General features: G+C 36.6%; 1 protein-coding gene across 6 annotated transcripts in view; it reads left to right on the forward strand.

Moving 5' to 3' along the window:
* ghrhrl (growth hormone releasing hormone receptor, like) overlaps nt 1-25,426 on the forward strand; it is a 144,291-nt gene that overhangs the window by 39,864 nt on the left and 79,001 nt on the right. For all 6 annotated transcript variants that reach the window (XR_005633793.1, XR_005633792.1, XM_039753674.1 and 3 more), the window contains exons 3-4: nt 21,868-21,975; nt 22,371-22,468. Coding sequence is in view for 4 of the 6 variants with exons in the window: in XM_039753674.1 (XP_039609608.1) it covers nt 21,868-21,975; nt 22,371-22,468 (206 nt within the window). In the remaining 2 variants the exon portion in view is untranslated. The remainder of the gene's footprint in view (nt 1-21,867; nt 21,976-22,370; nt 22,469-25,426) is intronic.

Consider the following 25,426-nt stretch of genomic DNA (forward strand, 5'->3'; position numbering starts at 1 on the left):
AAATAACTGAGATATTTGCAGTTCTTTGAAGAAAAGGAATGGCTATTCACACAGGCAAGCTAAGCATTAATGAACTAGTAAATTTCCATTTAGTTTTAGAAAACAAATGTCAAAATAGCCAAAACCCCTAGGCTCCATGTTCCCAACCTGTTTTCTAATACAAAATATTTGCTCAGGTATGTACGCTGTGAACGCTGGCCCCGGCACAGACAGATGGACAACATTTTTGGACCCAACACACTTTTATTTACACGAATATTATATACAAATGGCTCACGTGCACCCCCAGTGCCTTCTCGCACCGATTTCCCCAATGTCCAGGCCCACAGTCTCTTGTGCCTTCCTGGCCGCCTCCTGTCCTCTCTCAAGCTTTGCCAACACTACCTCTCGACGTCCACCGCTGACTGGAGGGAGGCGGCCCCTTTTATGGGGAGCCGGATGGGCTCCAGCTGCTTCCCGGCACTTAACGGTGGCCACACCCCTGTGTGGCGGAAGTGCCGGCTGCGCACCCGGAAGCCGTCCGTGTCTCCCCGGTCGTCTTCCCCCCGGCACTTCCTGGTGTGGCGGAAGTGCCGGGCTCCCGGAATAATTAGGCACTGGGGCGCCGCCAGACGGTGGCCACGGGTCCCTACAGGGCTGGGCTTCCAAGCCCTGTACCCGAGGCCCCCTGCATAACCAGGACGGACGCCCCCACTCGGTCTGGAGGAGGCACTCGCCCTCCTCTGGTCCTCCAAAGCGTCCCGGCCTGGCTCCAGCCCCAGCCGAGGACCGTACGGGATAAACCGGCATCGGGGCGCCGCCTGGCGGTGACCACGGGCCCCTACAGGGTAGGGCTTCCATGCCCTCGACCCGTGGCTCCCAACAGAACCAGGACGGACTCCCCCTCGCGGTCTGGAGGAGGCACAAGCCCTCCTCACGTCCTCCTGGGCGTCGGCCGGGGACCACAACGCATTTCTCCCTTATATGTTTAATCTGAATGACAAGTGTTCTAGTATGTCTAATGCAAATAAGTAATTCATGAAAAACACATTTTTTATCTCCTCATTCATAAATGATATTAAGTAGCACATAATTTTCTATCTTATATATTAGATTTTTTAGCATTGTTCAAAATATTTCATTAGCATTTCAAGCTGTAGTTAATACAAGTAAACCCTTCCATTATCCATAAAGATTATGCAAAACTAACATTCTCTTCTTATTCTATTTAACCAAACTCCTATGTGAATTTTGAAAGGATTTTACTAGGATTGGCTCTTCCAAAAATAGAGGTTATTTTGTTTCACATTAAAAATGCACACATTTTTCATGATATAAAGGAAGGATAGAAAAAGGAATGAACATACATAATAAATATTATATAATATATCTCAATTGTCAACTATAATAGTCTCCTCATCTTCACACTTTCTAACATATATCTTACAGCTTTTATTATGTATACTCCGTTTTCTGTCACTATTGTCATAACCTTGTCCTCGGATATGTCACACACATCCAGAGTTTGGTGGATTGCGTTTGCTAAAGCTTCGCCAATGTGCGGATAACATATGCAACATGAACTAAACAAAGACTGGTGAATGGAAAACATCCAGGAATTCCCAAAAATAAAGCCATCAGACCCTTTTAACTCCATCTGTCTACACAAGGGGCTGGTTTCCATGCTTGTTTGACAATTTCTTTGATATGCTTGGTTGATCTAGGTACACACATTTATTTGTGCAGCACATGGCATGTTAAATTTGGAGGTCAAAAGAAGAAAGGCATTGTTTGAAGAATGGCATGTAACATAGTAATGTAGACATGCAAGTTTCAATAAGCAGGTTTATTTGGGCTTCTTTGCATTTTTGGTGTTCAACTGAGTTTGCTCTACAATCTGCTGCCCTTATTTTGCAAACATAGATAGATAGATAGATAGATAGATAGATAGATAGATAGATAGATAGATAGATAGATAGATAGATAGATAGATAGATAGATAGATAGATAGATAGATACTGTAGATAGATACTTTATTAATCCCAAGGGGAAATTCATATACTCCAGCAGCATACTGATAAAAAACAATATTAAATTAAAAAAAATAAATAAATAAAGAGTGAAATACATGATGTATTATTTGAACTTGAACTTACATTTGTGCTCTGATTGACTGTGCTTTGCATCCTTTCTTTTCCTTTGCCCATATGTCATAAGCAAATTTGTGATGGCTATTTAGGTAAAATTTAAGTTTTGTGGGGTTTTTACCTTTAATCTGTACAGCACTCAATATACCCTGTTCTAACAATATACACTTACTATTGCTTCTTTCAATGTTATAACTACCACACCCCCATTTTCTTCCGGCTTTGTTAATCTCGCTAACATTTTCTTCTGGCCATATCAACATCATCTTAGTCAGACAAATGTTATGTACTGGATTTCACCACCTACATGGCAGATCAAGAATTTTAAAGAAAATGCAAAAACAGATTTTAATGTGTTTTTACAGATATGGGGCCGGTTTCTCAATAACAAATGGTGAGAGTCTCACTCGTGCGCTTCTCACAAGTCCCTTGCCAAGGTTTTTTTGCCTGTTTCTCAATGGCTTGGATGAAGATCGGTGAGATGCAGGAATCTCTCACCAGTGAAAGAGAACCACATCTCGAAAAAGCCTTCCTTTAAGAGGTGTGGTTGTGTAAAGTTTTGGTGAAAGGAGCAGTTTAAAACATTTAAGTCATTCAGAATACAGTGTCACACACGTGCGAGTATGAGTCAACTAAAGGGCCTGAATAATGGCAAATCCACATCCGACCAGGGGGCAGTGGGGTGCACTAACTGTCCCTCTCAATCCCTTGCAGACCATTCTCGGGAAATCCCACAGGGTTCCGGCACCTCTGATGACATCACTTCCTGTTCCGGTGCCTCCGTTAGCATCACTTCCTGTTCAAGTGCCTCTGATGAATTCACTTCCGGTCACGCCTCAGATGACATCACTTCTTCTTCCGGCCCCGATGATGTCACTTCCTACCCTGGCCTTTAAAGCCACCATCTGGACTTCATATAATCAGTTCTGTTTTGGACTCTCTCTTGTAAACATCTCTTGAAAAATACCTTTTTTCAGCCAGGATATATTATTTGGGTGGCTGCCCTAAACCTTTATATTGTCTGTTCATTATTCTTGTGACAACAGATTAAGAGAAACTGTACTAACTGAATTACACATGAAATGCTCAAGAACATTAAGGTTGAGTCGGTAGACGCAAATCTTAATTGCACTAAAAGAAAACAACAAAAGAACAATGCTATATGTGATTAAACTACTGACAGTGCAAGTGTGCAGACCACAGCGCTGTCACATAATTTTGGAGATTACTGTAGGACACCACTTGATTGATGCAAAATTGTGATGTGTCTTGTGTAGCTCCTGGCCACTTCCTGACAATGCTCAATTTTTAATTGATATACACATTAAGGGAAGAAAATCCATCCATTTTCTAAACCCACACTCCCAGAACAAGGTCACAATGAAAATCTTAGCAAACATAAGGCGCAAGGCAGGAAAAATCCCTGGGCAGGGCATCAATCCATCACAGGGAAGGAAATCCTTTTCTAAAAACAACAGAATTCCGGGTTGGTCAGGGTAAGGTTTAATCCAAATATTATTTCCTCCTTATTTACTTTGTAAATACATTTGAAATAATTCTTTCCCTTTCTTGCACTTCTATTGTGTGACCTTGTCTCTTTATTGAGGAATATTTTGATGTCTGGTCACAAAAGCTGAAAATATTTTTGTAATTTATTATTTATTAAGTTAGTCTTTTCAGTTTTGTAATTGTTTCATATAATTTTAGCTTTCCATCTCTGTTTTATTAATTATTTTAAATACAATACATTAAAATTGATAGTTAGTCTTGAATTTAGTTTACGGTGATACCTAGCACCTAGTTCTAGGGACTTAGAGCCACAAATGGCAAATGCCTGGAACAACCCCCTATTAGAAGACCTCATGGCTACTGTAACCACATGACTAAACTATCATAACTAAGATACTGTAATACACACATCTTGGAAAATGTAGAAGCCCACACAGACATGCAGAGGATGTGCAAACTCCATACAGATGACAAATAGATGTACTGTTTTAACCCAGGACGCTGGATTTGTGAAGCAGCAGTGCTGCTTACTACTTTGCCAGTGTCATTTTGTTTAGAATTTGTATTTGCAAAGTCATATTCTTGTATAAAAAAATTAGAGAATGTAGGAACTCAGTCATTCTAGGATGTTCAAACTATCCCACCCCTAATTGATCTGTTCATTGACATCTACTCAGATCAGGTTTAAAACGTGTTATAAAGTGTACTCAGATGTACACAGATGTCTTCTAAAAAGAGTTTGTAGCAATATGGAGCCATGCAAAATGTTACAAAATACCATTAGACTCAGCAATAGCTGTTACCCATCTTGTTAGGCTTTACTGTTATCTCACACACCATAAAGTAGTATATACAGTTCATTCGCTAACAAAGGGTATTTATGGAAACTGCAGTTGCCCATTACTTTTGTGTATTTTTTAAATAAAGCCTATTGTGTAAAAGTTGGGGTTTTTTTTGCATCTCTTTCCCTTTTAGTTTTTTGTTTTTCACAGTATTTTCTTATTTTTATCTATCACAATAGCTCATTGCTTGCTCATATTATTCACTCTGCCAACTGCAAGTGCAGTTCTTGATTATTCTAACATGCATTCATTTCAAGGTCATTTTCACATTCTGAGTACTATAATTTTGTGTTTGGTCAGATTTTTTTCCACTCGAAACACAAAGTTAATGTTACATCTTGAAATAGGCATAATTTCCTTCTGAAATGGCAATGTTATTTTTTTTTTTTTCAATTTACCATTCCATTACCAGCTATGTGCAGTACAACATTATAATGTAATAGGCATATTCGCCAATCTAATGTTCCAAGTGATATTTTCTTGCACAAAAGCATAATGGCTTTATGCACCTAAGCAAAATGTATGTTTTCTTAGAAGGTACAGTATGTTGTTACTAGATACTGAACTTTTACAAATTGCATCCAAATTACATGAACTGGATAACCTGAATATTTCACATACTAGCAAAATTTCACAACTTTCAGGGTACATTGCATCACATATTTACAGAGATTGTTACAAAAGCACACTTTTTATCAGTATAAATGCACTGAGCAGTCAATAGAAGCCTCCAAATCTGGATGGCAGAAAGACAGCTCACCTCCAGGATGGGACCAGCCTGCAATAGGAATGTGTCTAGATCAGTAAAGTCAAGTATCTGTACAGCAGGGTGTTGACATTTATAAAGTAGTGCAACAAAAAAACAAAAAAAGCCTTGACAAGAAGAAGTCCTTCATTGAAAAGTACTGTAACTTGTCAGGTTTCGTTTAAACAATTTGTCAGACACATCAACTTATGCTAGTAAGTTAACTGTTTAATGTTTCTAGTATACCTTGTATAAAAAATATTTCCTAAAACTTGTAAGAAGTGTACTGTTTACCAAGTTTCACCTACATTATATGTCATTATATACCTGTGTAAAGAAATATATTTTAATGTTAGAACTAGAAATCTATCTTGCGCATAACCTACAAATTTTCAAAGTAGTCCTATCACACCTCCACTTAGTAACAATTTGCTAATGCTTAGCATGAAGACCAAAACTTCGCTAGGTACTCATGTTCTGCACACTGTGTTGTACATTTAATTTTAAATTGAACAAAATTTTCACATTTACGATTTCAAAAACTTTGAGTGTTCCCAAGAGCATGGCAGACTCAATAATTGTGAAATGGAAGTAAAAGTTTGAAACCATCATGATTCCACCATCTGAATAACCAGATGAGAAAGGACTTGGTTAGAGAGGTAACCAAGGACCCAATGGTCTCTCTAAAAGTGCTTCAGAAGTCCTTTCCTGAGATAAGTTTGAAGTTCGATCATCTGTCAATTAGACATTTATGGTACAGTGACTAGAAAGACTCCAATCTTGAGTATAAAAGCATGAGGAAAATGATTCTTTGGAATGACGAGACAAAAACTCTTATGAGTAGGTCTCTAAGCACTATGTCCGGTGAAGACCTGGCATTGCTCATCAGCTGCTTAATACCATCACTATGGTATGGTGGGCGCAGCAGCATTATGCTATGGTGTGCTTCTCAGCAGCAAGGACAGGGAGACTGGTCAGAATTAAGGGAAGTTTGAATTCAGATGAATAACTCAGACAGGGGCAAAAGTTCGCCTTTCAGCACTATATGTTAAAATGTTTCAAAGCACATGGCCAATATAATGCTGGAGTGGCTTCAAACAAGTCTCTGACTGTCCTTAAGTGGCCCAGTCAAAGCCCAGACTTAAACCCCACAGAACATCTGTGGGCTTGAAGATGGCAGTTTACAGACATTTCCCTTTCAATCTAATAAAGCTTCAGAGGAACTGCCAGGACGAATGAGATAAAATTCCCAAATCTAGGTGTGCGATGCTTGTAAAGACATACCCAAGAAGACTCAAAGCTATAACTGCTGCCAAAGGAGTTTCTGCAAAGTACTGAATTAAGGGTCTGAGTACTACATGAGTGAGTGATTTTCAGTTTTTAATTTTTAATAAATTTGCTAACCTTTCTGAAAATGTGTTTTCATGTCTTCATTATTGGTCCATTTTGAGTCCTATTTTATTCTCTATATACCTTCACCCTACTGGAGCTATTTTTAGGAAATTTAACATTTCTTTTCAATGCTATGCTGATGATACACAGGTTTATATTCCTGTCTGCAACTCTGCAATGAATCAACTTCGCAACTGTCTTTCTGAACTAAGATCCTGGATGGCTAATAATTTTCTTGATCTGAATCAAAATAAAACGGAGGTTGGTCTTGGACTTCTCGGCTCTTTCTCTATCTTTTGCAAACCTCAAGTCTGCAATCTTGGTGTTATCTTTGATAGTAACCTCACGTTTGAGAAACAGATTAATTCTGTAGTTAAGAGTTGCTTTTTCCAGCTTTGTCTATTAGGTAAGATCAAGCCTTTTTTATCTTCTAGGGATCTTGAGAAAGCTACTCATGCTTTTACCTTCTCTCGTCTTGATTACTGCAACTCGCTGTATTCTGGGATTAGCAAATCCTTGATATGCAGGTTACTGTTGGTCCAGAATGCTGCCACTCGCTTCCTGGTTGGGGCAAGAAAGTCTGCTTCTGTTTCTCCAATATTAGCTTCTTTACACTGGCTGAAAGTCATTTTTCAAATTGATTTTAAAATCTTGTTGCTAGTTTTTAAATCTTTACATGGGTTGCTCCTGCCTATTTATCCGAATTGCGTGTTTTACACCAGCCATCTAGAGTATTTATATCTTCTGGTCAGTTGTCTCTTGTTGTCCTTCGTACCAAGTGTAAAACCAAGGGGGACAGGGCTTTTGCAGCTGCTGCTTCTCGCCTGTGGAACTCTTTACCTCTTTACATAAAGGAGTCGTCTACAATCGAACTGTTCAAAACAAGATTAAAGACTCATTTCTATTCTCTTGCATTCCGTAACCTTCAGTAATACTGATGGTTTCGTCATTGTGATTGTGTAACATTCTATTTATTATTTATTGTATTTATGTTCATTTATTTTATTTCTATTATGTTATTCATGTTAATTGTATGTTTTTCTTTTATTCTATTACTGTAAAGCACTTTGGCCACAGCATTCCTTTGTTGTTTTAAATGTGCTAAATTTGACATTGACATTGGTTATTGAGTGTAGATTGATGGGTGAACTTATCCATTTAAAATTAAATCTACAACATAATAAAGTGTGCAGAAGCTGTGTGAATACCTTCCGAATCCACTGTACCTTGACATCTATATCACAAAGTATTGACACTACACTGCATCTCTTTTATTAATTTTAATAATTTGTATACTGTACACTGTCTGAATGCAGAATGTGATATATCCTTTGGAATTACTCTCAGATGACTTTTATAAAGTGCATAATTGTATGGGATGCTTTAACTTTCAATTAATAAATCATTAAATTTACATTACACTTCATTTCCCATGTATCTGCTGAAATGTCTACCCAGATTCCCAGAAAAGATTTTGTTGACACTGGGATATCTGCTAATCCGTTTCTTTAAGTTTCATTTGAAAATTGAACTGACTTGTTTGTACAGTTTGTGTAAACATGACAAAAAGAAAATAACCTCAGCTCTGCCTTTAACAAGGCCCAATTCTGACCTCACCATATTGCAAAATTGCCATAAATTACTGCTGTCAGCATTTAAACAAGTTTGGCCTTTAAATATTACTGCATCTTTAATCCCTGCCAGATATTAGTCTTTCTTTTATAAAGTTTTATAAAAACTTTCTGAAAAATTAGGTACAGTCGATAACATATTACACTACAATCAGATATAATCAGTGCCATAAGGGTTTTCCTTTTTCAGGTATCTTATTAAACAAATACAATATTTTACAATAGTTGATGTAACAACAGCTTTTCACACTAAGAAATATTAATGAGTGAAGTCCATGTGCCTTTTTTAATTTGACACTCATTTGAGGATCTAAGGTTACAATTTGGAATATAGGGTGTCAGACATTCCGATATATAAGATGGAGCGAGATTATTTAAGGCTTTAAAAACCACAAGCAGAATTTTAAAGTCAATTTTGAAAGACACAGGTAACCAGTGTAGTGACATCAAAACTGGAGTAATGTGTTCGGATTTTCTTTTCCTAGTTAGGATTCTAGCAGCTGCATTCTGCACTAGTTGCAAAAGATTTATGTCTTTTTTGGGTAGTCCTGAGAGGACTGTGTTACAGTAATCTAGTCAACTGAAAACAAAAGCGTGAATTAATTTCTCAGCATCTTTCAATGATATAAGAGGTCTAACTTTTGCTATGTTTCTTAAGTGATAAAATGCTGTCCTAGTGGTCTGATGAATATGCGATTTAAAATTCAGGTTACAGTCAACAGTTACCCCTAAGTTTTTTACTTTCGTCTTGACATTTAATCCTAATTCAAGTTTATTTCTGATAACCAAAATTGAATCCATTATTGCCAATCACTAAAATTTCAGATTTCTCTTTATTTAGCTTGAGAAGATTACTATTCATCCATTCAGAAATACAAGTAAAACATTGTGTTAGTGAATCGAGAGAGTCGCGTCATCAGGTGCTATTGATAAGTACAGCTGTGTGTCATCAGCATAGCTGTGGTAACTCACGTTGTGCCCTGAGACAATCTGACCTAACGGGAGCATGTAGATTGAAAAAAGCAGCGGACCCAGGATAGAGCCTTGTGTAACACCATATAGAATATCATGCGTCTTTGTGTTATAATTACCACGGCTAACAAAGAATTTTCTACCTGCCAGGTAGGATTCAAACCAATTTAGGACCCTGCCAGAGAGGCCCACCCATTAACTATGGCTATTTCTAAGAATATTGTGATCAATGGTGTTAAATGCGGCACTCAGATCTAGGAGGATGAGAACAGATAAATGGCCTCTGTCTGAATTTACCTGCAAGTCATTTACTACTTTAACAAGTGCAGTTTCTGTGCTGTGATTTGTTCTAAAACCTGACTGAAATTTATCAAGAATAGCATGTTTTTTGATGTGGTCATTTAAATGCATAATGACTGCCTTCTGTAGAATTTTACTTAAGAAAGGCAGGTTAGAGATGGGTCTAAAATTTTCAAAAGCAGAGGGGTCAAGATTATTTTTCTTAAGTAGGGGTTTAACTACAGCAGTCTTAAGACAGTCTGGGAAGACCCCCGTATTTAATGACGAATTTACTATGTCAAGAATATTATCAATTAGCATGCCTGATACTTCTTTGAAAAAACTCCAGGACGCAGGTGGAGGGTTTCAGTTGAGAGATTATTCTATGTAAATCAGGTAAATCTATCCTGGTGAAAGAATTTAATTTGTTTATAACGGAGTACTGGGGCTTAGGAGGATCCGCAGTGTTGGGGAGATGTACTATGTTATTTCTAATATCATTAATAAGCATTCCTTTGTGTTACCTGGGTTTAGCAGACGATTAATTGTAGAAAATAAGACTATGGGATTACTAGCATTGTTATTTATAATCTTAGAGAAATAGCAGCGATTCTCAAGACGGACTGTGTTATTGTATTCTGTTATTTTAACCTTCAATATCTGATAGTGGATAATCAGTTTAGTTTTCCTCCATTTATGCTCAGCTCTACGACATGTTCTTTTTAAATCAGACACTCTTTGGGTCTTCCATGGTATAACAATGCTAGAAGATTTTTTAACTGTCTTTTCAGGTGCAACTATGTCAACAGCAGCTCTCACTTTAGAATAAAATTTTTCCACCTTACTATTTACATTATCCTCGCTATTATAGTTGGCACTATAAATGGCCTGATTGCTTAGAATGTTTATAAGTTTTAAAGCTGCTGATGAGTCAAAGAAGCGTTTTTTAACAATATGTTTCTTATGAATGTTTTCTATCATTATTTCTATATTAAATAGTAGAAGAAAATGGTCTGATAGACCAATATCAATGATCTGCTTTACATCAACTTTAGTCCTTTGGTAATCACTAAGTCTAACATATGACCTGCTTTATGTGTAGGCTGATTAACGAGCTGTCTCAAATCAAAAGAGTCCAGGAGGTTCATGAATTCCTTTACTTTTAGGTCACACTGATTATTGATATGAAAGTTAAAGTCGCCGACTATTAAGAGTGTGTCATAGTTCGTAATTAAAATTGACATTAAGTCTGAGAATTCCTCAAGGAAAGACGTGTTAAATTTAGGAGGTCTATACACGGATAATACTAGAACGTGAGAATCTCCATGAATAACACTGGCGAGATACTCAAAGGATTTGATTTTACCAAAACTGACATCTTTACACTTTAATCGGCAGGAACAGATGTTTGCCAAGCCGCCCCCCTTTTTTCCCTGTAGTTAAACTGTTAAACTGAGTTAAACTGTAATCCAGAGGTGCAGATTCGATTAAAACAGCCGTGCCGTCTAAGCTAAGCCACGTTTCACTTAGTGCAATAAAATCTATTTTTCTATCACTAATAAGATCGTTGATAAAAAATTTCTTGTTAGTTAAAGCTCTAACATTTAATAGTGCCTTATTTAATGTTTCGGAGGGGCAGGGCTGAATTCTTTGCGCATTATTGATATTTGGAACAGAAACTAGGTTATTTTTATTAGCGCCACTCTGTATGTATTTTTTATGTAATCTATAATCTGTTTTTATAGTTTTAATGCATTGTTCATCTAAAGTAGTAATTGCAATTAAATTATTGGTGTTTATGCCGCACTGCCTGGATTTTGTACGTGCATTAAGATTGGTTTTTAGAGTATTAATGTTGTGCACTTTTACGGAAGACTTTGTTAAGCCATTATCATGTCCTAGCAAAGCAGTAGCATTACGGAAGGGGTTTAAAGTAGAAATAGATAGTCAAGATAGACGAACTACCTTAGCGATATTTTCAGAGAGGACCCGGGCACCGAATCTATTCGGATGCAGGCCATCCCGCTTGAAGAAACACGGCCTTTCCCAAAAGAGGTCCCAGTTGTCGATGAACCCGATGTCTTGATTCTCGCAGAAGCCTTTCAGCCAGTTGTTTAATCCCAGCAGACGACTGTAGTATTCATTTGATTGTCTGACGAGAGGTAGTGGACCCGAAATGAAGATCTTTGCCGATGGAGTCCTCTACTTCGTGTCTTTAATTACTGCTGCGAAGTTAGCCTTGAGAATCTCCGACTGTCGGTGTCTTATGTCATTTACGCCGGTGTGTAATACAATGGATCCAACTGCCCTCTTGTGCTTCTCGTAGACAGTCGGTGCATGTCTCATCACATCTTGGACTCGAGCACCGGGAAAACAAGAAACAAAAGATTTTCGATTAGGGCATGTGATATTGAGGTTTCATACAATCGAATCACCTACCACGATTACATCACCCGGGGATGAAGGCAAACTGGGGACGTGGAGAGGATCGAACCGGTTCTGGGTCGAGATGCTCGCCTGTGCCGATGGAGGTGTTCTAGCCTTGAACCCCCGCCTGCATAGCTAACACACGCCAAGGTCTTCATCGGCATCATTGTTGTTCCAACAAGGCACGGGGGTGAAGCTTACTTGTCCTTGGAAGTGAGCGGCACGACACAGGGTTGATGTTACGTCGTCTTCAGATGTCAAGGATGGTTTGTCCAGCAGCTGAGCCTTCAAATCCCAAAGGTACCTTCGTCTGGACAGAAGTTTTTAAATCTGTTTGTCGAGTGCCTGGAGTTCTTCATCTCATCTCACTGTTGGCCATTGTCTGCTTCTACTTCTGCTTCCGCTTTACCACTGTCTTCAGAACCTTTGTCTCATTTGGAGAGAAATTTTATTTTTGCTCTGAACTAATGGTTAACTTACAATTTTAACCAAGTTAAACCTAGAAGATTTCACGGTACGCATGTTCACATGTGCAAAACTTTAGAGGATTTGTGTTTATAAAATACTAAGAATGGGAAGGTTTATTCATAAGGACAAATGTTTAATACAATTCTTTGCAGGAATTTTCAGGGAGTATTTGTGTGTTGAAATTCTAACATCATTCTACTCTGTACTTCATTCTACTAACCAACTATAATAAATAACGATGGAAGACGAGCTAGAGAGCAGACGTGTAGAGCTGTGATTCCACACTCTGATAAAATGATATAAATACTCCGATTGGTGCAGTGAGAGTAATATGGAAAAAGATGATCCGCCATGGTAACCCCTAATAGGAGCAGCTGAAAGAAAAAGAAAAAGGTGCCGTGAGAGGAACAACGCTAAAGCGGCTATGGTATTTGGAATAGTTTGGCCATTCCATGGACCATTATATTGTTACAGGTTAATTACAATCAGATGCCTTAAACTAATAAGCAATATGCGTTAATTTCAGTGTATATGCTAAAGCTGCGTCAGGGATGTGGATCTAAAAAAAAAAGGGAAACCACACTGGAACAAGAGCACTGATTTGATGCTGGGTGCCGCCAGTTTGCAAAACCGGGCGGAAAACTTGCGTACGCCAGGGATTAAACTAGCATGAAAATGTGCGTGGCTTTATGCCAAGTTTAGTTTTTATACATTGTGGGTACGCACCGTTTATACATGAGGCCCCTCGTGTCTATATAAACATAGGAAATCCACTTTCTGTATTGCATCATACCTGAAGATGGGGTCCAAGCGTCCTCAAAAGCTAGCATATTGTAATCTTTTTAGTTAGCCGATAAAGGGGGTAATTTTGCTTGACCTCATTGCGTCTGTAATGGCTAACACTGTATCACACATTACTGCTACTGACTTCTCTAAGTTAAATAAACAATAGTTGTGATGACAACGTTATAAATAGCTTCAAAGATGGATATCCTTTATTACAATAAGTTTGAGGGAGCCTGTCATGTAATTATATCAGATAAGTATGACAAGACTGAGGAATATAACATAGCAACAATCTAAGTAACTTAGGTTCATTTACATAACACAGCCAAGAAACATATCACTTTACACCAATCAGCATACAGATAAATGGTATACAGTAATCCCTCACTATATCGCGCTTCGACTTTCGCGGCTTCACTCTATCGCGGATTTTAAATGTAAGCACATCTAAATATATATCATGGATTTTTCGCTGGTTCGCCGCTTTCTGCGGACAATGGGTCTTTTAATTTAGGTTACATGCTTCCTCAGTTTGATTGCCCAGTTGATTTCATACAAGGGACGCTATTGGCGGATGGCTTAGAAGCTACCCAATCAGAGCATGTATTACATATTTACTAAAACTCCTCAATGATATAAGATATGCTTCCCGCGTGGCGCTTGTTTCCTTCTCTCTATCTTTCTCACTCTCTCTGCCTGACGGAGGGGCTGTTTGCACAGAGGACACGGAGGCTCCTCTACAAAATGCCGCTTTATCGCGGTGCTTCTGTATACTTAAAAATACGGATTGATTTTTTGATTGTTTGCTTTTCTTATCTCGCTCTCTCTCTGACATTCTCTGCTCCTGACGGCGCTCTTTTGAAGATAAGATATATTTGCATTCTTTTAATTGTGAGAAAGAACTGTCATCTCTGCCTTGTCATGGAGCACAGTTTAAACGTTTGGCTAAAGGGTGTTATTTCATGTCTAGAGGGCTCTAATAATGTTAACAGGGTGGGAGAGTTTATAAGGGCTTAAAATATATAAAAATAACCATACAAACATATGGTTTCTACTTCGCGGATTTTCACCTATTGAGGGGGGGTCTGGAACGCAATCCCCGCGATCGAGAAGGGATTACTGTAATCTTTTATCACAGCTCTATCATTTGTATATCTAAAGGTCCCAAAATGGGTAAACAGATTAAAAATCTTCGGCAAATATTTACTGTATATCTAAAGTGAAGCTTCTTGTATATATATATATATATATACAGTATATATATATTGTGGCATATGGCCAATTGTTTATCCCAGCCAATACCCCCAGGCCGCCAGATGGAGGCCTCCCTGCAGCATGGAGGTGCTCCGAAGACCAGCAGGGCATCATGGACATTGGAGTGTTTATTCACAGCCCTGCTGGATACCATGGGGGCCGCCAGAGGATGCTGCAAGGAAAAGAAGTGACTATTTGCCCTATGCCCCGGAAGTACATCCGAGTCACATGGACAAGAGGAATGACGTGCTTCCGGGGTGTAGAAAAAGGACTTTTTATCTGACCCGGAAGTGTTCCTAGTCGCATGGACAGAGAGAGCGAAACACTTCCGAGTCAAGGACAATAAAGGATTGTGGAAAATCCCCAGACGTTGAGCTGAGCTGGGTGGAAGGGTGGCAACGTGTCTGGGAGAGGAGGATTTCTGATTATTGTATTTGTTTATTGGTAATGAGTATTGTGGAGAGGGGGGTGCTTTGTGCACTGTTGACTAATAAAAAGTCATACTTTTGGACTTTTACCTGGTGACGTCTTGGTCAAGTGTTCAAGGGAGCAATAGCGCCCCCTATCTGTCACAATATATATATTCTAACAAAATAAAAAAAGTGTTAATTGTCACTGTCTCATCATTCTGTTGTTAAGAGTCTAAAGAACTTTACAAAGTTATACAAAAAGTTGTACCTTAACAGTATATCACAGCAAAGTACGGGGTATGTGTGTAGGAATTTACAGAATATGGCATTTTGATTAATTTCAATTAATATTTACACTTTAATATTAAAAAAATGTTTTTTCAGTGAATATAAAAATCATGTATTAAGATTCTACATTCTAATGTGTTGAAATGGAAAACAAAATATATTTCAGTGGGGTATAATACTTTTTATAGTTGCTGAATTTGATTTTTATTATTAGGTGCCACTGTGGCCTTTGTCATCTCATCAAAAAGAGCCTTTTCATTAAGTTTAGGATAATATTTGACTGGGGCTACAATTACTGATGAGTTCTATTGGAACAGAAGAGCAGAGCTATGATTACAAGTGATTTGTTTTCCCAAAGCAGCTTATTTTTCTTTGAACATATTTAGGTTTAGCTTCCCAGGCGGTTGCATGTTCAAGATTGCAGAGAATACTTTGAATATTTATACATTTATCAGAAACCAAAGGGAAATGATCATGGACAGTAATTTGTAAAAGTGAAACTGCTAATTATTTTAGAAAGATATATATACTAGTTGAAAACATTATAGCCCACTAAATGCTGAAGAAAACACTATAATTTTATTATGAAAATGAAGAGTCACAATGTGATCACAACACATAACTGATGAAATATCATATTGGGGTCTTCCTCTACATGCTTTATTAAGCATATTTGACATAGTCACTGCAAAAAGTTACAATGAATTTCCTCCATAAGGTATTAAAATGTACTTCTGCTTATGGGGGGTGGATGGTTATCATTCCTGTCTCAGAAACTCAAGGACCTGTTGTTTTAACCCAGCCTGATCAACATCTGTGTGAATGCTACACTTTCTCCTTATGTCTATTGGTTTATCTAGGTAGTGTGGTTTACTTTTGCATCCCAAAATAAACATGCCACTTTGATCAGTAACAGGAAGGCATTTTGGCTTGTGCATGAGTTACATCGCATGCAACAGTTACTTGCCACCTCATATCTGTCTCACACATGTCTCAACTCTATGTCCTCCATGGCAGTCTGCTCGCTTACTAAGGCTGTCTTTACTTTCAAACCTTTATTTCAATCCAGTATACCACCAGTACAGGACTTCACAAAGGCATCTCCTTGTGCCCTTAATGGACTGCAGTTAGAAAAGGAATGAACAATCTAACCTCCTGGCCTGCTAGTAAAAGTAAGACAAAGAGACTGTTTTTAAGCTTTCACAAATACAAATGGTATTCATTAACATCAAAAATAAATAACAGCCTTTAAAGTACAATATTAGAACAAAAATATACAATGGCAGAAAATATATACACAAAAGACAGTATTCATACTGTATTCATACAGTATACTAAAAGTAAAGTGTACATACTTCAGTGATTTTTTATGTTAATAATTGATTTAACTTTAGGCTGTTAAAACATTTCCTATTAATTGTGAAATATATTGAGCTTCTTATTTTTTAATACAATAGAGAGATTTGATTGAAAGCCTGAGTTTGGTTAAGAATATCCATTCATGTAGTTCTAATTCATGAGAATGATGGTAACTTGTTGAAAAGAAAATCTAACTGAATTATGTTTTATTACAGTTACCTAAAACTAGTTGCTGTTACACATCCTGGTACAATTAATATCAAACTTTACTGCTATGTCTATATTGTGAGGAACAAACAGTTTCCCCATTCTATCATAAGCAAATAAAATTCTATCGTTTGCAAGGTTTATAAGAATTTGATAGTAATACAATATGAAAATCATTTTAATTCAAAAAAATTATCCGTTAACTTAACCTGCATAAAGTTTGCAATCTTCAGCATACTAATCCTCTGGCTCACACTCAGCTGTTTATTATACAATTTTGGAGTACCCTGCTCAACTTCATAGTTTTAAAGAAACATCTGCAACTCACATTCATGACCTGTACATCAAATCAGGCATATGTAATTCTGTATTCTATAATTATTTGTAAACGAGTAGGGTACATAACATGTGAGGTCAATGACACACACATTATACCCCATTCAGCCAAAAAATTAAACTCTTGCCATGTTTTTCCTTTGGGATAGTGCAATTCTATCTGCTTTATCCAGTCACATACAGTTAATGTTAGACAGTTACATTAATGAAGTGCTGAAAGTGTTTTCTTTTTGAATCTCACTGCATATTATTACCATAAATAACTGATGCAGTATCTTTTTACTAACTATTAAAAGCAAGCCAAAATACCATGTATATTACATATATATATATATATATATATATATATATATATATATATATATATATATATATATATATATATATATATATATATATATATATATATATACATAAGGTATATATATATAAAAATAAAGCTTATTGGAAAACATATTTTTAACCATATCTAAAAAATTACAAATGCTTTGGTTTAAAAACTTGATGCTCCAAATAAGCATATATCATTAAAGAGAAGATATAATAAAAATCATGCTAATCAGTTTCTAATCTTTCTTGCCCCTGTGGATAATACCCCATAGAATTCCCCAAAAAGAAAAAGCTGTTAGGGACCTAATAATATTTCATGAAGAGATAAAAGAGGACTGGCCTAGACGTACCTCAGCAATATCTGGACCGGTGTGAAGCTTTTATGCTCTGTGAGATTTCTGTGAGCAGGCCTTAATGGCTTAACCAAATGCCGCCCATTCACTCCCACTTCTGACTTACTGCATGACCCAAAGTAAGTCACTGAACCTGCCTGTTCTGCAGTTGTAAAAAAGCATAATACTGTATATCTTTCTTTTAAAAAGCACCTTTTGCTGATGGTCATCCTATAAAGACACCATTTAAGAAAGAGTTTGTGTACACTTTAAAGTGGCTTCATTTTATTTCCTGGGTTAGTCAATTGCAATTAAAATCCCCAGCTTTGGACAGGTGAATAATATAATCTGAGGGCACATTGACACATAGTCACACTTCAGTTTCGTTTACTTATTAACTATGCAGGCAGTTATTTATTTTTTTTAATCAACCATGAATTATGCTGGACCCAGGATGTTTCCTTCAATTTTTTCCAGATGAAAAGTAAAACACACAAAGAATTACCTTGCATACAATATTTGTCGTAAACTGATGTCTTTTCAGTAACAAAACTTATTAGTTTAACACAGATAAACCTTATTTGTATGTAAAATATCTCTCAAACCCAGTGGCTTTTGACATAAAGTTACTAATCCCACAGCCTGGAATCTGCAGTAAACTGTCCTTCACCAGAACCATTACTTCTATATGTCCTGAAACATTGTTGTGGTCTGCTGTTCTTTAGTCAGCCATAAAGGATTTTGACTGTTTCCTTCAGGAAAACGCTCTAACAGTCAACTATTTTCTAATATGAAATGACAGTTTGGTAGACTTGGCAATTTTGACATCTATTATGGATGTCCTTCCCAAACACTATTCGTCAATTACTTATGTGTTGCCAACCTTAAACTATTTCCACCGCAGAAATACAGCAGTACAGCTAATTATTTCATCATATAGGCTCTGCCGATGATTGTCTTGTGCCAAGCAAGTTGATATGTGTGCTTATGTATATGTGTTGTCAGCTATTCAAGCTTGTTTTTTTTTTTTGCATATTTCCTTTCAGTGCAAAAGACCTATGCATTTCAATCCTTTTACCTATTAACTTGCTAGATTTTAAGGAGCTACAAGTTGACCTTGAAACTGTGTCGAACAGTCTGTGATTCTGAAAGGAACAGAGGTAGAATAGTTCCATACATTTTTGTAAATGTAAGTTAACCTTTTCCACTGAAAATGATAGCTATTCACATTAAAACTGCAGTGGGATTGAGCCTGTCTCATAAAGGCCTGAGTTTCAGATTGTCCCTCAAGTTATTAGTGCTGCTCTGAAGCACAGATTGAAGATACTGTAGTTTTGTTTGTGCTAGCTTCATTTTAGATTACACTTTTATCTTTCTTCTCCCTACTATTTTGCTTTTGTCTTCTTAAAGTCTTAACTATTGAGTGCGACTTTAAAGGATTTATTCTTGCAGATTGCTGTTTTATGCTGATGATTTAATTAATTTGATTTTATTGATTTTTTTTTTCATTTTGTGTTTAGACCACTATCACATTTTAAGTCTGATTTAACATGGGTCTGAAAACATCCTCATTGAAAAGAAGAATACTGATTTTTCTATCTGTACCTTACTATAAGGATTATCCTAAATGATCAATATGCTACAGGTGGCACATAATGTGATGCAGAGTTGCCAAGGTTTTAAGTTAACAACAAACACCAAAAAACGCAGCATATGTTGAACAAACTCCCAGCTGATACTCACACTAATCTAGGGATGGAAGGAAGATAAATCAATGTACAAAGACTTACTTGGCACAGTTGACAGTGCAGTTCGTGAGTGCCTGTGTATGTAAACTAAACCCCAATGGGTAAAAGCATCACAGAAGAATATAACAAAAGAAGATAACTAACAAAAAGGTAAATGTGCTCAAGTCGCACATCATTAATGTGTAAAAAGCTCCTGAGCATCCAAAAGACAGAATCTGACTTTTGCAGGGAAGTTAGAACAATTGAATTTTTTACCACTCTTAAGACGTTGTTTATATTCTGACAGGAAAATAACGCAACTTTCTCAAATCCACTTATTCCAGTTCAAGGTCCCAGTCAGCTCAAGCCTATGCCACCACATTAGGACACAGCTCACAGATTTAGCTTACACATACACATGCCCACACTAGGAATACAATGGGTGCCTGTTTTTTATAGGAGTTCTGTCTCTCTTCTACTTTTTTTTTGGGGGGGGGCAAACTTTCCTTTTTTCAATTATTGATAAATTGATATATTTATTATTAATATTAAGATATGGCCTCTGGCTGGTTTCTGCCAACTTTAATAGAACTTTTAAATCAAAAATATGCTGGTGTCATCGTAGATACAAACCCAAGCAGTTGGCCCATCTCAACTGACATCTGGACGAGTTACAAGCCTGAAAGCTGTCACAGGCTGAGCAAAGGGGATTTGAAAAATTTAAAGTCTACCTACATCTATAACATCTGAGAATGTAAGAGACTCTGTGAATGTAAAGTGAAATACATTAAATGTTTCCATACTCAGCAGGTAGCACTGCAATCACTGCAGCCTGTTGCACCTTACCACAGGAGCAGCTTGACCAACGGTGGAAAGCATGAAAATCTGGCGCAAGCACAGGAATAAGAACTGGCCTGTATCCAACAATGTGGAGTGTTCTATTGTTTTTAAATAAGTTGGAAAAACTTTTATATCTCGTGTTGAGTCATGGCAAGTTCAGGCACTTACGCATTTGTTTATTGTTGAGAACCAGCTTAAACGTCTTATTTTAGATGCCCATGTTTCATCTGATAAGATCAGAAGGAATGGAAAAGACAAGAGTGGGCCTGGAGATTTGTGAATGAGCAATGGTTAAAAGCAAGCACATTACAATTAAAGCTGAAGAAGGTGAGACTACCTTCTCCATTCTCACCTCATTCTACAGGGGCATTACTCAGAGTGTTCTAACCAACTGCATCATTTGGTTCGGGAACTATAGACCATAAGGTCTTGCAATGGATAATACACACTGAAGAAAAGAGCACTGGGTCCTCTCTGTCCTACACTGAAGACATCTTTGTAAAGCATTGTATCCGCAAAGCTTAAGCATTATGAAGAACCCCGGCCATGGTCTCTTTGTCCGAATTTTATCTTGTAGAAGGTACTATAGCCCTTGGTTATTCTGTTTCTGAACTCTGTGCTGCCACCCTGCCCTCAGATCTGCGCCTAGTAGTGAATTTATATGCAGCACATTTGTTATTTGACCTGTGTTTATGTACTTTTAATTTTGCACCATGGTCCTGGAGAACGTTATTTTGTGCCACTGTATGCTGCAATACTATGTATGCATGGTATGACAATAAAGTGACTTGACTTCAAATACTGACTGAATTTGTCCATGTTACTGCCTAACTAAGTAAATTACATCATCTTGATTAATGTTTATTAACATAGGAACAGAAGTTATTCACATTGTACTAATACACCAATGAGTAAATCATCCTGATCCTAGAATGCCGGTGACGAAACCAGGAGGATATCGAAACAAACAAACTTAAATTAACAGATTCCATTTGAGGCCACAACAAGTGGGACCTTCTCTATTCGAATGTCAGTGCCTTTAAGTGAAAACCTGCAGTACAACACAGTAGATCTGACCATTTTATTGCCACCTACAAATCTGTGATCAATAGCAGCAGCTCACTTATACAAGCGAGAGGTTTATGGGTTTTTTTTAATATATCATATTTATATTTTTCTTGAACTTCTGTAACTAAGCATTGCGCTACAGTTTACACTATGTGTTTAACTGTATGTGACAAATAAACTTTGATTTGATTTGATTGATTTAACAATCAAACCAGTATTGTAGTAATGTTATGACTAGAGTCGGGCACTGTGATATATTAGCTTAAGAACTGGTCTATAAATATCAAACTTGCCAGTTCAATTCTCACGTCCGACACACTATGCAACTGTAAGAAAAAAAAAATCGAAAATGTAAGCAGTTTTACTAGCTGTGTTTACTTATATAGTGCCAAAGTTTGGGATTTGGTACCAAAAGATGCTACTGAAAATGAAGGATGTTTATTGTAATAAACTTGTAATAATAATAATAATTTTTGGCTTTTAATTTCTTGAAGAATATGAACAGCACTACTTTCTGATATATTTCTCTATTTTTACAGGTTGCAATCAGACCTGGGATACAATTGTGTGCTGGCCAGAAGCTAATACTGGAGAAACTGTCAGCATTTCCTGCCCTTCTTATCTTTCCCATCTCCTGAAAAGTCAAGGTAACAAATATATGAAATCAATATATGTTTCATTTTATAAGGTAGATACATTCTTAAATGAGATATCAACAATTAGGGAATCTTGATGGAAAAGTGTTAAATGCATATGAGAATAACAGAATAAAGCCTTACAATATTTTATCAATTTTATTTGTGCCACAAGAGTTAATTTTCATTATATTTAAATCACTTTAGTAAAAAAAATGATGAAGACTAAATGGTTTTCACCTTTGTTGTAATTTTGCATCATGCCAGCTAATATTTTCAGCCATGTATGTCCAATATTTAAGTTTTTAAACTTTTGGTACCATAAAGTCTAACTACATGACCTATGCTACTATCATTTAGCTCATTTACGTAAAAAAAATGTTGATTGAATGTATTCTTCTTTTTAGGAATAATCTACAGGAACTGTACTGTTAATGGCTGGTCCAATCCATACCCACCATACTATGTGGCCTGTGTTGCAAAAAATGATATCGCGGATGAGGAAGTGAGTCCATTTTCATATGCTGTTGTAGTAGATATGGTTTGAATAGAAATATTTAATTAAAAACACAATCAGCTCCTATGGTGTTATGGCCAGGTAGTGTAATGTGAAACAAATGAAATCAATAATTAGTATGTTTTAAATGCTTCTGCAGTTTTAGAATATATGTGTGTATATATATTTTTTTCCTGTATGTATTTTATATGTTGATGAATTATTTCTAATTAATGTTTTATTTCTCATAGCTTTATTTTTGTTTTGTCACACCATTTTAAATCATCATGATCTCCACAATTTTCTCCTTGCTCTGTCCCAGGCAGAACTATGTTACTGTTCATTGCTACGGTGGATGTCTGTAACATGACCTGCATCTAGTAGTACTATTCAGTCTATCTCCATACAAATCTAAAGAAGAACATCGATGAAACAGGAATTTCTCTACCATAATTCATTTCAGTGAGATATTCGATTCAGAGGAATAACACTGTTTTGAAAAAAAATTGTTGATTTTTTAAAAAATAAGTTTAATTTGTTTTACAGACTAAGTATTTTTCATGCTCAGAATATTATATGAAGTATTTTCTGAACTGCAAAATGACAGTCGTCCTTGTTTTTAACATTATACGAGGTGGAAACAACCCAAAAGCAAGTACTTACTGCACATTTTTTCTCTCGATCAGTTTTTTTTTCTCATTTCCTATTCCTTCTCAATAGCCAGAAATGTATTTTTCGAAGATTTCTTTATATTGCACAGAAAAGAGAAAGTTGTTGTTGAAATGTTTTTCACAGAAATATGAAAGGTTGGGTTAATCCATTCATTATCTTGACTACAGCAGGTAAACAATTGATAAAATAATGGCATCATTTTCTTGCAATACAAAAACAGAAAACTATGAAGAACTAGTTGGGGAGCTTGTGTGCAACATGTCTTTAAAAATCCATTTCCTACAATCTCTATTGGATTTTTTTCCCTGAGAACATGGGAGTGGTTTCTAATGACCATGAGCGGAGATTCCACCAGGTCATCATTCAACTGGACAGATGTTACAGTGGGAAGTGGAGTGAGTCTGTGTTGGCAGACATCTGTTGTCATTCCACCATGAAACACCTTCTGAGGATTATAAGATGAAAAAAGCTACTGAGTACATTTTGTAAGTAATAGTTATACTAAACCAATTAAATCAGGAATTTGTAATTCTTTCAACTTTAAATAATTATTTTTAAAATATATTTTCCTCTAAAATAGTGATGTTTTCATTTTAAACCATTATCTTTTAAAAACTGGATGTGATAGATTAATTCTGTTGCCAGATTTAATCCAATGTTATAAAGAAAACCTAATATATATTTTTGCATACCAGTGTTGTTGTTGAAAGGTAAAAATCTCAAGATATAAGAATATTAAGTTAACAAAATGTGAAAATAATCAATAAATTCTCCATGCCTTACAAATATTTTTGGATCGGTTATGCAAGCATCTCTTTGGGGATGTGGGAGGACACACAGAAAACAACCAGGCATAGAATTTAAACCCGGGAGTCTGAATCTGTGAGGTAACAATACTACTCACTTTGCAGTCCTTGCTTTGCTTATAATTTAATAAAAAAATATATATTTATAAGTTAAATATCAAAAGTTCAAGATCAAAAAATTTTTAATTATAAGGCACATATTTAGAAAAACAGAAGTAGTTTTAAATATGGTGTTAACCTCCTTAGTGTTATGTTTACATTTGAAAAAATGAGTCAAAAACAAAAACTACATAGTCCATGACTCCCTGCTGGTCTTCGGGGCACCTCCATACTGCAGGGAGGGCTCCATCTGGCGGCCTGGGGGGTATTGGCCGGGATGACAAGCCGGCCACATCTCACAACTAATGGAGAAATTTAAAATTAGGCACTCATATTTAGAGTTGAAATTTTTTTTTTATTAAAATCACCCTTTGCATTGCTACTTTGAACAGTAATACATATGCTGCTCATATTGTACTTAATGAAGTATATAATTTGTTAGGCTGTTTCCTGGAAAATTACTATACAGTAAATAAGAGTCAGGATCCATAGCAACATTTTAATAAAATTAAAATGATTCAAATATGTTTTAAAATATATGTTAATTTCTCCCTATTTTCATTTTAATCTTACAAATAGGCAACTAAGCACAACCATTTTGTGGTTTAATTTTAACTAATCTGTGCACTTCTGGTTGGTGGGAACTGGAAGCTAACAAATTCTAGGCAGGTTTTACACTCAACTTGGCTATTTTAGAGCTTCTAATGAGATTAACACTATGGCTTGGATCTGGAGGTTAAAGCCAGGAAAAGTGGTTGAAACTAATATGAAGATGGGACAGATCTGCAAACACCACAGAAAAGACAGCACACCTGGTGTCAGTTCTCGCTGCAGTGCCATTGTCATTCTTCATTATTCACTAATGAAAACTCTGATAGGAGTGGATCCTTATAGTAGTCCTCTGTACCTAGGATAACACCCAGAAGAGAAAATCTATAAAGCAAAAACACATTATTATAGGAGAAGGTTGCATATGAAAGAAAATAAAGTAGCTTGTAAAGAGGGAAAAAAAATCTTCTGCCCCTCTGGTCCTACCTCAACAGGTCACAAACCATGTCAAACAGGCAGAGTGGCCCAGCGAAAAGTCTCAGCCCTCCCTTTCCTACCTCTCATTTCTTTCATTTTTTTACCGCATCACAGTTAGCTTCTCTAACTGGCCAACTGAGACTTTGCCAACAACTTTTCTTCTGACTCCAAACTCAACATGGTTGGCCACAAGGTGACTTTAAATTTCATTCTCAGGTTAGGGTCAAACGATCTCTGGAATCAGATCAAGTATCAGGGTCACTTGTCATTTCTTCTAACCTTTAGATCCAATTTATGGGGCAAGTTTTCAGGTAAGGTATTTAGTACGTACCTCACATGTACAGCCTGACACAGCCTACACAGT

Source organism: Polypterus senegalus, chromosome 5, assembly GCF_016835505.1.
Source record: "Polypterus senegalus isolate Bchr_013 chromosome 5, ASM1683550v1, whole genome shotgun sequence".
Lineage (NCBI taxonomy): Eukaryota > Metazoa > Chordata > Cladistia > Polypteriformes > Polypteridae > Polypterus > Polypterus senegalus.